A 13,375-nucleotide genomic window follows, 5' to 3' on the forward strand; every position below is an offset into this window, starting at 1 on the left:
TTGAGGTAAAGAATAAACCCAAACAACATCTTGTACCCTGATAGAGCGTTTAACCAAAGAACAAAATATACAAAGACAAGGAACTTGCCCCCTGTGGTTGCTTGGTACCAATAAACAAGGAGAGAACAAAAAGATACGTATACACCTATAGAGCGCTGTGTCTTTGGCAGATGGAAGATGTACTCCAGGCTTTATTTATAGCCGCCGAGAATCTCACGAAAGGATCAGAGCTGATGGGCTTTCACTCGAAATTAGCTGATATGTCCGACTAGGTTTGTTTTTATGAGTGAGCTGACTGAAGGTGATCAGAAGCATTAGTTTATATGTGCGAAAGTTAATATAGTCAATGATTTTTGGAATATTTATTTACTTAACACAGGTATGTAACAATATTGCACATTTCTTCAGTTTTATTAATGAAAAATATATTATTCTATGCACCATTAGCTTTTTTTTACATAAATTATATTGCCATAAAAATTATATAAAAATCTATGTACTACATGTGTTTGAATTAAAGATATGTATCTTGTAAAAATCACGAATACCTTGAAACCATCCAGGGAAGAAAAATGCTATGGCTGAAAAAATGAAAGAACTATAATATTTGACAAAAAATTGCAATAGGTGACGATCAGGAATGACGTGATATGAATCCCGGAAGTGGTTTGACAGAACCAAGTGTTTCTGGTAACACTTTACGTCCGTATCTCCGCCGCAAGAAGTCGTCATTTGGTGAAACAAAAGTAGCGGTCATTGGAACAGACGGTGTCGGCAAGAGTGGTAAGATTCTCTTGCATGGAAGCCTTTTGACAACATTTCAAGTACCTGCATGTAACAGCATTACATTTCTGTCTACTATCAAACCATCAAAATCTAAATGGTATTGGAAAATACTTTTTAGATATTCGCACCCGATTTTGCTCTTTGTTTTAAAATATACATATAAAGATAGAATAGCTATATACAGGTACATGTATATATTATGCATATTGGAAAGAAATAAGTATACTTGGAATACTATTCATTTTTCTAATTTTAAGGCTATGTATCTAGGAAAGTGCTTAAAACTTAGTTTGTTATTGGATTGTATACCTCGTTGCGCTGTATAATAAATTTAATATACAAATCATCTTTAAATCAATAAGAAATAATCTAATCGTCTTCATACCAGATTCTGCATATCTATGATATGATTTTCACTGAAGAAATGCAGTAGCTTTCGATGATAACCTATTTGTTTAAAAAAAAATCTGAGCATTCCTTTTGTACATCAATAAAAATTGCAACTTTACTAATATTAAAAATATATTCTTTAATTTCTTTCTAACCAATATTCAAATATCATGCAAATACGTTATATTCAGAATTTTCAATATGAAATGATATACTTATGATATGTGCGATTTAATCCAGGTTTTAATATTCAAACATATATTAATTATGAAATTAAACCTCACAAACTAACAAGTGATTTGCAACTTCTAACTGCATGTTCATAAGATAACTGTACTGTTTACTTAAATTATAACAGAAAACGTCCCATTTGAAAATAAATAATTTTAATCATGTATGTGTCAGTTGCATCAGTCAAAGACAGTTTTAATTATATAAACAATGCACGTTTGCAAATTTGAAACAAAATAAGACTGACACTCTCGTGTCAAAAGATAATAGTTCAAACATATGTTAACAGTAAATAATAATGAGCAGCTGGATGATTTCTTAGGATTCTATGTCTAAGCCTTGCGTAAGCTGCAGACTAGGGCTTCTCTACATAACGTACCAACTAACATTCACCCTTCATTAAGGGATACAGATGATATTGAGTGAAAACTGAAGAAACGTCATTAATGAGATTTCTTGGTGTATGTTCGTTATTTTAATTAAACCAATCGGTTCACTTTTGATGAGAATGACCTCCTTTTTGATATATTTACGTCATCAATTAACCTCTTGTGTTCCCTATTGTTTAATTGAAATTTTTATTGGTACATTTAATCACAGGCTTAAGTACAAGTAAGAGCAAGGATTATCTGCATGTAAAATATGCATAAACCATGCTTATTCATGTACCCTAGCTGGTAAGAAGATTTATTGCCAAGAAGCACGCTTTTCATTATAAGAGACATTATTCTAATGTAAGGCATTAGAAATAAAGATTTTGGAAACGGTTTGTTTTTCTTTTATATAACAATAAAATGATAATTCACAAACACAGTTCTTATCCTTACACAGAATGGCACATAATGTACAATGTAGGAGGAATTTGCTCTACACAAAACGTCTTCATTTAAAGATGTTTGTTTAATCAAAAACAACACGTGAAAAGATCTTCTTTAAGCCAAGGATTGGAGGAACATCACATAGTTTAGCAAAGAAAATGGGAAGAATGAAAGATATAAATAAGAAAATCATTTAAATGCGTGAAGATTTTTTGGTTATTACTATGTATGATTATAGTTAATTACCGTAGGATTAACAAACAGAAAAGTCTTCAAAATTAACGAGAATGATGTAAAGCAAACAAATATAGAAATACACATGGTTGAAAAAAAAACAACTATTGTTCAAATTGTTGCGTTTCACAAAAGAGACACAATTTTAACAGTGAAACCATAAAGTGTGTGTCATATGTAGAATTGAAAATATATTTTGTATAATAGTATTCCTTTCGCAAACATTTTCTATGAACGTCTTATATACAAAATGAAAGCTAATCATGTTCATTTAGAGAAAAAAAACAAACTACATGGCATCAACAACCTAGAGTTCATTTTTACGTAAGATAAACAATGTGAATAAAAACGAGAGTATCTTTCCTGACAGTTACGACTGACATGACGCTATATCTGCCCCGTCTGTGACTATTACGTCATAATTGATAATGTCGATATGCCCTATGCATATGTATTAAAGAAGATAGTGTAGAGCACATGCATTATGCAAGATAAAAAGAGGGCAAGTTTTGAGCGATATACCATCTGTCATTTTTACATTGCCAGGATTCTGTCAAATCTATTCCAAATCAATATCAACATTGATCGAGCCTAAAACACAAAATACTACAATCCCTTCTGTCTGATTTTCTTTTGATTAACGATTCATTGGTTCTGTAGCAAAGTGAAAAGAAATCATAAATTGTATGTTTATACGCCTACATAGCGTTTGTAATATCAGTTTGTTCTTATCTACTTATCACATTTAACATCTTTCAACCTTTGGTTTTGTTGCTTTTGCTACAAACTAGAGGCATAAAAGATTATTTTTCTTGTAAATTTTTGTATTTGTATCAATCATATTCTGGCAAGCAATCAATTTGTAGAAATATATCTCGGTTACTATGTGTAAAATGTGTAGGTAATACATTGAAATTATCATTCCGAGGTGTCTTTCCAATCAATAAAATTCGGGGCAAATTTACATGAAGATAAAAGTAACGATTCAATCGCACCAGTCTGATATATTTTTATAGCCGATTTTAAAATGAATGGAATATCCTGTCATTCCTACAGGAGAAGTAAAAGTTTAAAAAAGATAAATCTTGATTTTTGATTAGACAAAAGGAACATTTATAAATACACTGTACATTTGTCGATTTGCCAATGTAAAGAATATGTAGATACTTGACTTAATTATAATCAAATGAGGTGTTAAATATTAGATACCTTCTCTACCATCGGACACATTTAGTTCATAACACTGCAGTTCTTTGATAACACATGCTAGGTTTTGTTTGTAATTTTTTCTGAAGGACTTTTATCTTTTTTTTCTGTATTAGAAAAGCTTGATTTTTTCATCGACCTTGGTGTTGTAAATAACATTTTTTATCGAATTTTTTTACGCAAATCCCAAAAAAATCTTTTGCAAAAATGAAACATGAAGTTTGATCTTATTTTATTATTTAGGAATGTCAGCAAGATATCCAAGGTCAATTCAAGAGGTCAGCACTACTGTATGATAGAACTTCTATTTTAATTATGAGAAAATTTTTTTTTGTTCTGATGTAACTTAATTCTATAGCATATTTAGGAGAGTGAAGACATAGAAAGTTATGTTTCAATCAAATGTAAATTGAGTAACACATTGAATCTAAACGAATGTTCAATTCATTAATTGCAATAAGTGAATAGGGATGTCGAATAGGAAAAACTGAAGAGCTTGGTGATGAATAATTTTGTAATTTAAGAATCCCAAGGCCATGTTAGAAATAGAATGGACACAATAAGTAAGATATCAGGGTTTATTAAGAGTTTTTCTGACAGAAGGATATATATTAATTTTATTATATAAAAAAGCAATGAACGTCACACGAGTCGTATGCTAAAAAAGTAACTTTAAACATACGTTTGGGCTCATACAATAAGGTTCAAGCCGAAAAATTTTCCTATACTGCTAAACTTTATCTTTGATAAAATTGAAATTCAAAGAAATAAAACGTGCATCCTAACAAAGATATTTTAGTAATTTAAATACGTAAACACAAATACCATCGATATGTAATTTGACGAGCAACTGATATTCTGTTTTATCTTAAGACACCATATACTAACGTGTTGACTTGTTTTTACTTTTATTGTTGTTGGCAGTTTTCTTTTAATGATAATATCATACTATCTAGAGAAGAAACTTTGAAATATTAACATGATAAGACACCAGAATTTTTGAGATCCTGTTACTGTATAGTTAGCTTTGCTTGACATTGCTTTCGTTAACCCTATGTTTACGCAGCTACTTGGAATGTTTAAGTAAAAATATCATATTTAATTAGTAACTTGTGTTTTTTAAATTTCTTCTCAGGTCAGATAATACAAATATATAAGTCTACATATTGGTGTGGAGTACTTTAAACTACTATATTGAATACACAGTGTCTTTTGTAACATTTTATTTGAGTTAAGTATGATAACATTTATATTTGTCCTTTTCCCCTTGTAGCACTATCCGTGAGATTCCTGACGAAGAGGTTTATAGGTGAATATGACCAAACAGTTGGTGAGTGAATATATTCATGTTTTTCTGTAGTTCTACATCTTCTTGTTATTTGATTAGAATGATAGATACCTACCTTGCCTAATGCCCATCAGGCAGCTTCGTTGATAGGTGTATTGCTTATCTACAAAGATACCTCACTTGTTTTTCTTGGAATTGTTGTTGTATGCATGGATGACCGTTGAGTTTTATTTTACTCAGATCGGTTCACTTTTAAAACTTTGAGTGTGCGTAAATTTTGTCAGAGTGCTTTACTTTGAAGAACAACTGATTGAAAGATTGAGCTGAAAATCCGACAAGAAAGTATTATCTATAGCCTACACTTTTCACGCTCGGCATTTTTTTAAAAACAAAAATCACTGAAATGAATTGCATGAATATTTTGAAAACTTTTTTCATTGGCATAAATTTGTGTGTTCCTAAGTGTGAATGACCTTTATTTCTTTTATCATACATGGATCAAATTGCATTTATCTGATGTAAAAGTGTAAAAGCTTGTCAGTTTTTTTTCAAGATCGATTTATTCTTAAGCGGCAATAGATCACATTGCTTAAAATGGGGGTTTATACTTGACTGACAAGTAAAATGTCGATGAAAAGTGCCTTCGAGTTGCGTAAAAGCTATTTCACACTACGATCTTCTGTTAATAAAGTGTTTGAACTTAATGAATAGGCTGCACTTAAGCGGTGCATTCTGTTATGTGGGGTTGCCATGATTTCAGTAATTAGGGAAACCTCTTCGCTCTATTATCTAATACAGATAGTTAAAGAAGTATAAATTCTGAGCATTTTTATTATTGGAGTTACTGTATTGATTTGGTGTATAATTTGATCGTTTCAGTGCAAAATGTGGGGTTACATTTTTGTGAATTTTTTAAGACACTTCTAAATATTCTATACAAATTTTGTTTCCCATCTACAGTACGTTGATGACGTTTCACTTGTGAGCAATATTAACTGATTATAAGATACTTTTTGTATGTTGCACGAGACAAACAAACAGAGCGCTTGCCTGTATACGAACATTTTCAAACAAATTAAGTAAAATATTTGTTCTCACTTCAATGTGGATGAAATTAATTTTTTTTAAGCTCTTAATTTTGTTTTAACTTTGTTAAACTTAAATCTCTTTTTTTGATTTCAATACTTGTAAGGCATTGTCATAAACGAAAACCGAAAAATCATAACCAGACAAAAACTAAATAAAACAAGTGCGTACAGTGTAATGATTTCATGCAGAAATGATGAGATTAAAAGACAGTAATTTTCTTTATACTTCACTTGCAGCTCAGTATTGCCTTGCTTTGCTATAAAGCTGCAAACAATATGTACGACTATGTGAATATTATGGGAAATTTCACAGCAACTAATTACAGTTATGCCACAAAACACACGTTTCTTTAGAAAAAACATCGGGATAGGGTACAGAAACATACATCGTTTATTACAGCAGAAAAGCACATTATTCTAGACTAATGTTTATTATAATAATAAAAGTTATTATCTCTTTTACAGAGTCCAAATATAAATACACTACAACAATAGACGGGGATACGATAACATTCGAAGTACTGGACACTGTGTCGGAGGTAATTAACTATCACGATCTCCTAGTTTTAATATTTTTAATACAAACTGGATGAAAAACTTGAACATATTGAAATTCAAAATTTTGAAACTAATAATTCTGAATATTTGATAATTCCTAAATATATGTATGTTTTCAACAATTTAGAAATATAATGTTTAATCGGTGTTTTATAAAATGCCACTTTTTAATTTATGTTTAGCATACACAATCATTAGAGCCTCTAAGCCTTATCTCTTTTGGGCATTTTCAGACATTTAGCATAATTCCCTCTCTGTATGAATTTTTAAAAACGAGTGTAAAACAAAATCAGCAAATCTGCAATTTTAAAAATTAAGAAAATCAATTAAGATTCACAAAAAATGAGTAAAGAGGATTTTCCTGTTAGTAAAATTATTGAAAAAAGGAAGCACTTGCTTGTTCATTCAGTGCAATTACTTTCTTTATCCTCATTTGATTGTTTCTCCCAGTGCATAATTCAAAAATATGCTAGTTATTGAACATACACGTAATTACTCTTATCCCAAATTTTCATTTTTTGTGCATTGCTGTATGAGATTAAGATGCTACTAGGAAATTTGAGAAGCTTCTATGTGTGTGTGAGTAGCCAGATGTTTAAAAAGAATGTTCACCGATTTCCTACCCAAATTTACATTTACCTCAAATTGTTTGGACAATAAAGCATATTCATAATAATTTAAATTGTTCCACTTGTACCTTATATAAACCTGTACTCGGGATGTTACGGTAAATTCATAACTGCTTAACAAAAATATATTTGCTTTAGACGCTGATATCTAATCTTACTTGAACGTATCTATTAATAAAATAAATAAACGAACAGTTTTTAAAAAGAGAAATCCATTCAAGCAATACAAATCAGGTCAGAGCAAACAAGGTCCTCTAAAACATCAGAGGTGGGATCAGGTGCAATGGAGGTGTGAGCATCCTCTACTGACAGGTCAAATCCGCCGTTTGCTCGTTATCATGATCAAGAAATTACGGGAAAAAATCTGTTGACAATTCAGGGTATAAATAATGGTCTAATCAACTAGTTAAAAATTGCAACAAGTATACATTTACAGATTAAATTGGCACAAGGATTTTGTTGTACTTCAGAATGATGACTGTGGAGCCCGTGATGATGTTTTAAGATGGGCGGATGGAGTCCTAGTCGTGTACTCAGTGGTGAGCAGGGATTCTTTTGACATAATACAAGAGATTAGGAGAAGAATCGACGAAAATAGAAAAGGCGCAAGCATTCCAATGGTACTTTTAGGAAATAAATGTGACCTTGCTCACATGAGAAAAGTCACCCAGGATGAAGGTAAGGTAGAATAGATCCTAGTACACATATTACATTGTCCCAGTGGAAAGGATTAATGATATCTTAGACCTAAAGCTGTTTTATGTCTATGATGATATCAATTACAGTTTACGTTTTTTTTCCCCTTTTACTGCTGTATTTGGAAACAAGGTCGTTTTATCATATTATTTTATGCATAGAATTGCATTGTAATGTAAGTTTAAGCAATACATTTTATTTGGTAGGACAACGTTTAGCCAATGAAATGGGGTGTCCTTTTCTCGAAGTTTCTGCCTCTGAAGATGTTGACACAGTGACCGAGGCATTTCTTACTTTGTCACGTGAGGTTGTAGATTTCAAGAGGCGTTCCCGGACTTTCTTTGACAGAGTTTTTGGTGCGTTTGGAAGAGAAAAAGTATCGACTTGATTCACTTGTCTTTCACGTGTTTGAAATATGATGGAAGTGTTTACAGTTTTTATTGTGTTTTTGTTTTTTATGTTGTTAATGTATAATAGTTTTCATTAAATATATCTTGTTTTGATTCTTTGTTCTGCTGTTTTATTTTTGCGATACAGATGTTGATTCAAAATAAAATCCTGTGCATAGTAACCATGGCAGTAACATCATAGTTTTTACAATTTCTATCATTGTATATTTTTCACATATATCTCCTATTTTATATTCTACAATCATTAAAAATATTAATACCAGTCAAACTAACTTACTTTTACGCATAAAATAACAATTATACTACTTTTTAGTTTTCAATATGTTTGAAATATTTGCAGAACTATTAAACAGATGGTGTATGTTAAAAATATTTATTAAGACTATATAACAAATTTTGCTCGCAAGCAGTATATTTCTTATCATAGCGTTTACATTTTACACATTTATAATATGGATATCACCATTGAGCGCGCTCTTGATAATTACAGACTTAATAATTAACGAAATAAATATGAATTGATTAGGAAATCATTAGTATACAGACCTGCTTGAACATTGCAAATCAGATGAAATAATGTGTTCATAATATAGGAAACACATCTGATAAAAGCAGTATTCACATTTGAAAATGTACTTTGACATAATGATACAGTTTATTATTACAAAAAAAAATGCCGTTGGGGTTATGATTGCATTTTTCGATTTAACTGGATCCCATTTTGTCAAAATATTCTTTTAAAACCATTTTTAGTACTTTAGTTAATTTCAGATCGAAATTGTCTTACCTTTCTCTATCCAGTAAATTATACAAAATTTATACTGGGCAAAGGCTATATCTAGATTTTTTTCAATATATTAACATGCCCAAGTAATTTTCCTAAAGATTCTTTCCAAATAGGAACTCGAGACTGTTTATTGTCTCATGAACTATCAGTAATGAGCATGAATATATCCTTTGTTACATGCTAATTCCATACTTAAGGTCTAAATAAAGTGCAAACAATTTTGCTTTAAAAATAACAGTTGTTTGGGGCAATTCATCAGAAGAATTATGTGAATATAAGAATTCAATTTTTTGAAGATTCAGGAGGAAATGAACTACACCGCTTCACACTGGTATATTTATCATGAAGAGCTATGTCTTAAAACAACTAGAAGAAGTGAAAGATCGCTTGGTATTGGTAACGAAAAGTAGTCAGGATTAAGGAACAAGGTTCACTAATGGCCTTTTTGGCCCTGTGGATTTCTGAAAAAATTAAACTGCCTTAGTTTTAGTTACAATGCATTTAATATCATTTAGACCTTTAGTGAATGTCTATCTATCAGAAATGACGTGAATTTCTGGCTAGTCAACGTATTATGACGTACGTCACGAAATGCGTCCAAAAGGTGGTCTTTGAGAGGAAAATTTGTAATAGGAAATTAAAGCACTATGTTCATTCTTTATTTTAATGTTTAAAATGGAACATAAAGTGTTTGTCAATAAATTGTTATATTCAAATGGTTGTTTTATGCATAAAGTGAACCGAACTCTTTCCCTGAAAATAAATATATTTTAAAGAGATCTAGAACAAGAACAAACCTTTAAAATATCAGAAGTGGGACCAGATGTCAATAAGGAGTAAGATTCATTTTTCGATTGCCACTTATCGTGAAGTATTTCAGTTGAAAAGTAATTGAGGAAGATAAAATTACTTGACACATGAGTATATACTTCATACATTTTTTTGCATTTTGACCCATTCTTACTACAAACAAAGCCAATGATACGAAGAGACATAACTCACATTGTGTCTGATATACGAGCATTGTATGCTTGATCTTACCGCTCATACAAGAGTTATCTATCCTGGTCTTTAATTTAGAAATCTCTACTGGAGATTTTTTTTCTATACGCAATATTAGCTTGTCCCTGGAAAACTGAACACTTTTCATATAAAATTATGTGCAACTTGTATATTAGCTCACAAGCTTGCACGGAAACAGTCTAAAATTTCCTGACAATTGCATTTACCTTAGAATAGCACTTAAGATACTCTGTCAACCTTCTTAATAAGGTATAATTCATCATATGAACCCTATCCCTCGTAAGAGGAAGTCCAGGATAAACTGGAAATGTAAATTATTTGATGATACATTTCTTAAAAATAATACTCATGATTTAAAGAATTCTAAAATTAAAGAAATGCATTAACATTTAATTGAATCAGATAAAAATTCCTGGCAAACATCTATATGAATAAATTTCGGGTATTTACATGAGTAATACTATATGATTTATCTGATTTAACAACTGAGCAAAATGTGTCTAATTATTAACCGTCTGCTGTACTATTAGAATTTTTTTTTTAACAATTATTTCTACGGATATAGTTTTAGAAATATTTAGCAAAGTAATTTCGAGACAAACTTTTGTTCAAGTAAGCATATTTGTTTTGACATCCCTTTTGAGAATTTGTCAATCATATCGCGACGTTTAGACCTGTACTCGGCAATAACAATCTTGAGAAATGTGGGGGTTTTTTAGTCTCAGCACCTACTGTGACACAGGACCTTGAGTTATTAGCCCCTTCCAAGGAACTGGTCTCTACGTCATGTAGAGCTCGCTCCGTGTTCGGAAGGTTGTGAGTTTGAATCTCGGCCGCGACTGACCTCAATCGATAAAAAAAATTGGATAGCAACTGTTTCTTTGCCATCTGGAAGTTAAAGTTGCGAGTCCTTTGGATAAGACCTTAAAAACCGAGGTATAGTGTCGCGGCAGACTTGGCACGATAAAAAAAATCCCTAACTCCTTAATAGCCATGTTTGTCTAGTAAAGGTAAAAATTTGAAGCCCATCACCAGTATATGTTAAGGTCCCTATATGTGTGAAATATTCGAAGAGACATTAAACAACATGCAATCAGTCTACATCATGCAACAGATTCAAACCCTCGACTTAAGGATTAACTCCTTGTCCTTACTCAAGAGAGAAACCTGACAGTGTGTTTTTGTGTAAATATTTTGTAAAACTATTTAGGAATGCTGTTTATCACAAACGTTTTCGTAAATAATCAGTTTGCATTGTAACAAAATTGTCTAACCATCTGAATTAATGTTTTTAATCCAGCTGTAGAAGTGAATGAAAGAATTAAATTGTATGACGCAAGAAAGGAAATGGTGCAAAACAACAGCACAAGAAAGTGTTCCTCTACATCGTGCTTATCAACACCTGAAATCAAACTGAGAATTTCTCAGCTAAATTCAGCTTAAAAACTGACAAGGAGAACTCTTAAAACTAAAATGCGCTGACAATGCATTTGAAACAAAATACCAATCGTAAACAATGACACCTTTCACTTTCTCTTTCTTTTATAAATTTAAGTTTTTATCACCGATTTTATTGATTATTTTTCCAAATAAAATCTACGGCATCACTTTGAGTTCAGATCACCTATTGTCCTAGTAAAAGCTTTGAAATATCTTCAAGTTGTCTGGAAGATGTCATCAATCTGAAATATGTGTCAGATAAATCTGATAATTATGGGCTCCAGTTTCTTATCAAAAGCATTAATTTGATTTACACTGAATTTGTTGACGTCTTTATCATCTTGTTCATTTCTCCTCTTTTGAGTAGTTTAGTAGAATTTAGAAGATTTATGAAATTGGATTAGAATGGAATTTGTCTTTGATTAAGATTAAGATTAAGAAGAAAATTCCTGCTGAAGATTAACTTTCTGTATAAAATATATCCATGTGCAATTAAAAATACATTCAAAGTACATGACTTCAAAGGAAAACATTTTCAAATTGTTTAATAATTGCGTAATATTTTTCCACATATTTGTCAACCACAAAGTTGTCATATATTTTTATTGTGCTTAGGAATACACAATTCAGCACATTTTACTGTAGTATCAGATGTTGTCGATACATCTTAACACATAATTTATTAATATCCTAAAGCAACACCGTTGGGAGGAGAAGTACTCTAAGTGTGATTGCACCCCTTTTTGTATTGTAAAAAACATCAACGTTTTATTGTCGGTTTATAATAATGTTACCAGATTTTGTTTAAATATATTGTTTAAAAATGCCTTCATATCAGAACATGTCACTTTTTTCGTGAAAAAGAAGGCGACATTCTTTACCACACAAGCTTTTACAGAAAAAATTGAGACGGTTACAAAGAAGCTTTCATTCGAAGAATTACTTGAATAAACATAAAAGTGTGCTGATGTCTTGGATTTTTTTCAGATGATAAATGCGTATGTGAAAAACAAAAGAAACAAAAAACTCCATTGTGTCATTTGTTCTAAATATGTGTTGGCTGTTAAGTGGGTAAAAGAACCGTCTCTTAGGATTAATCAATGAACCATGGTATGTTATCATTATTCTGATCCCCATATCTACCAATGGGATTTTTTTTTCGAAACTTCTCTCACAATTCCAGCAATTGGTTCGCCATCTTTAGGAATATATATGGTGATGTCCCCTATATATATAGTTTGTGATGTGTTTGTAAAACAATGTGTTTGTATATGTGTTTGCAAAAAAAAATGTTGCTAGAATTCCTCTAACATTATCATACGTCATTAGTACATATATATCATATTACATTTTGTTTTTTTGCTTTTGTGATTTCCGTTGAGTTAACTTTTTACCCGTATGTGATTTATATACACCCAGCCTTCATTTCAGCTCTGTAAAAATGAACCTCTTATCACGATCTCTGATACTTCGTCATACATCGAAAAAAAATAAGTGCATCGTATGCCTTTAATAATCAAAGATAATTACCACCAAATTATACGGAATGCAGGTGTGTCAAATGTACATGTAGCAAAATATAAGAATAGCACTTTTCTCTGATATAATTATGTAGTTTATTGTTTCACATGTTTACCTATAAAGATTTGGTAAAAATAATAATGAACCAATAAAAAAAACTACAAATTATACTTATTGGCACCTAAAAACCTAACAATATACGAAAATAAAGAATGTGTACAGTTTACAATATAATCTTAAGCGTTTTGTCAGATTTCATTTTTTGGCACT

The 13,375-nt window shown here is 31.0% G+C and overlaps 1 protein-coding gene across 2 annotated transcripts; it reads left to right on the forward strand.

Annotated features, from left to right (window-relative positions):
• The first annotated feature begins 112 nt into the window (after window positions 1-112).
• On the forward strand, window positions 113-8,427 carry LOC134247963 (ras-related and estrogen-regulated growth inhibitor-like). 2 transcript variants are annotated; one of them, XM_062730357.1, is made up of 6 exons: window positions 113-379; window positions 628-783; window positions 4,939-4,995; window positions 6,507-6,580; window positions 7,699-7,906; window positions 8,131-8,427. In XM_062730357.1, exons 2-6 carry the CDS (start codon window positions 651-653, stop codon window positions 8,310-8,312), a joined length of 654 nt encoding a protein of 217 aa, XP_062586341.1. In that variant the 5' UTR covers window positions 113-379; window positions 628-650; the 3' UTR covers window positions 8,313-8,427. The 2 variants fall into 2 exon arrangements, with proteins under 2 accessions (XP_062586341.1, XP_062586342.1); XM_062730358.1 differs by having other exon boundaries at window positions 134-272.
• The last annotated feature ends 4,948 nt before the right edge of the window (window positions 8,428-13,375 follow it).

This window comes from Saccostrea cucullata, unplaced genomic scaffold (assembly GCF_032062105.1).
Source record: "Saccostrea cucullata isolate Sc308-1 unplaced genomic scaffold, CSIRO_AGI_Scuc_v1 ctg448, whole genome shotgun sequence".
Taxonomy (NCBI): domain Eukaryota; kingdom Metazoa; phylum Mollusca; class Bivalvia; order Ostreida; family Ostreidae; genus Saccostrea; species Saccostrea cuccullata.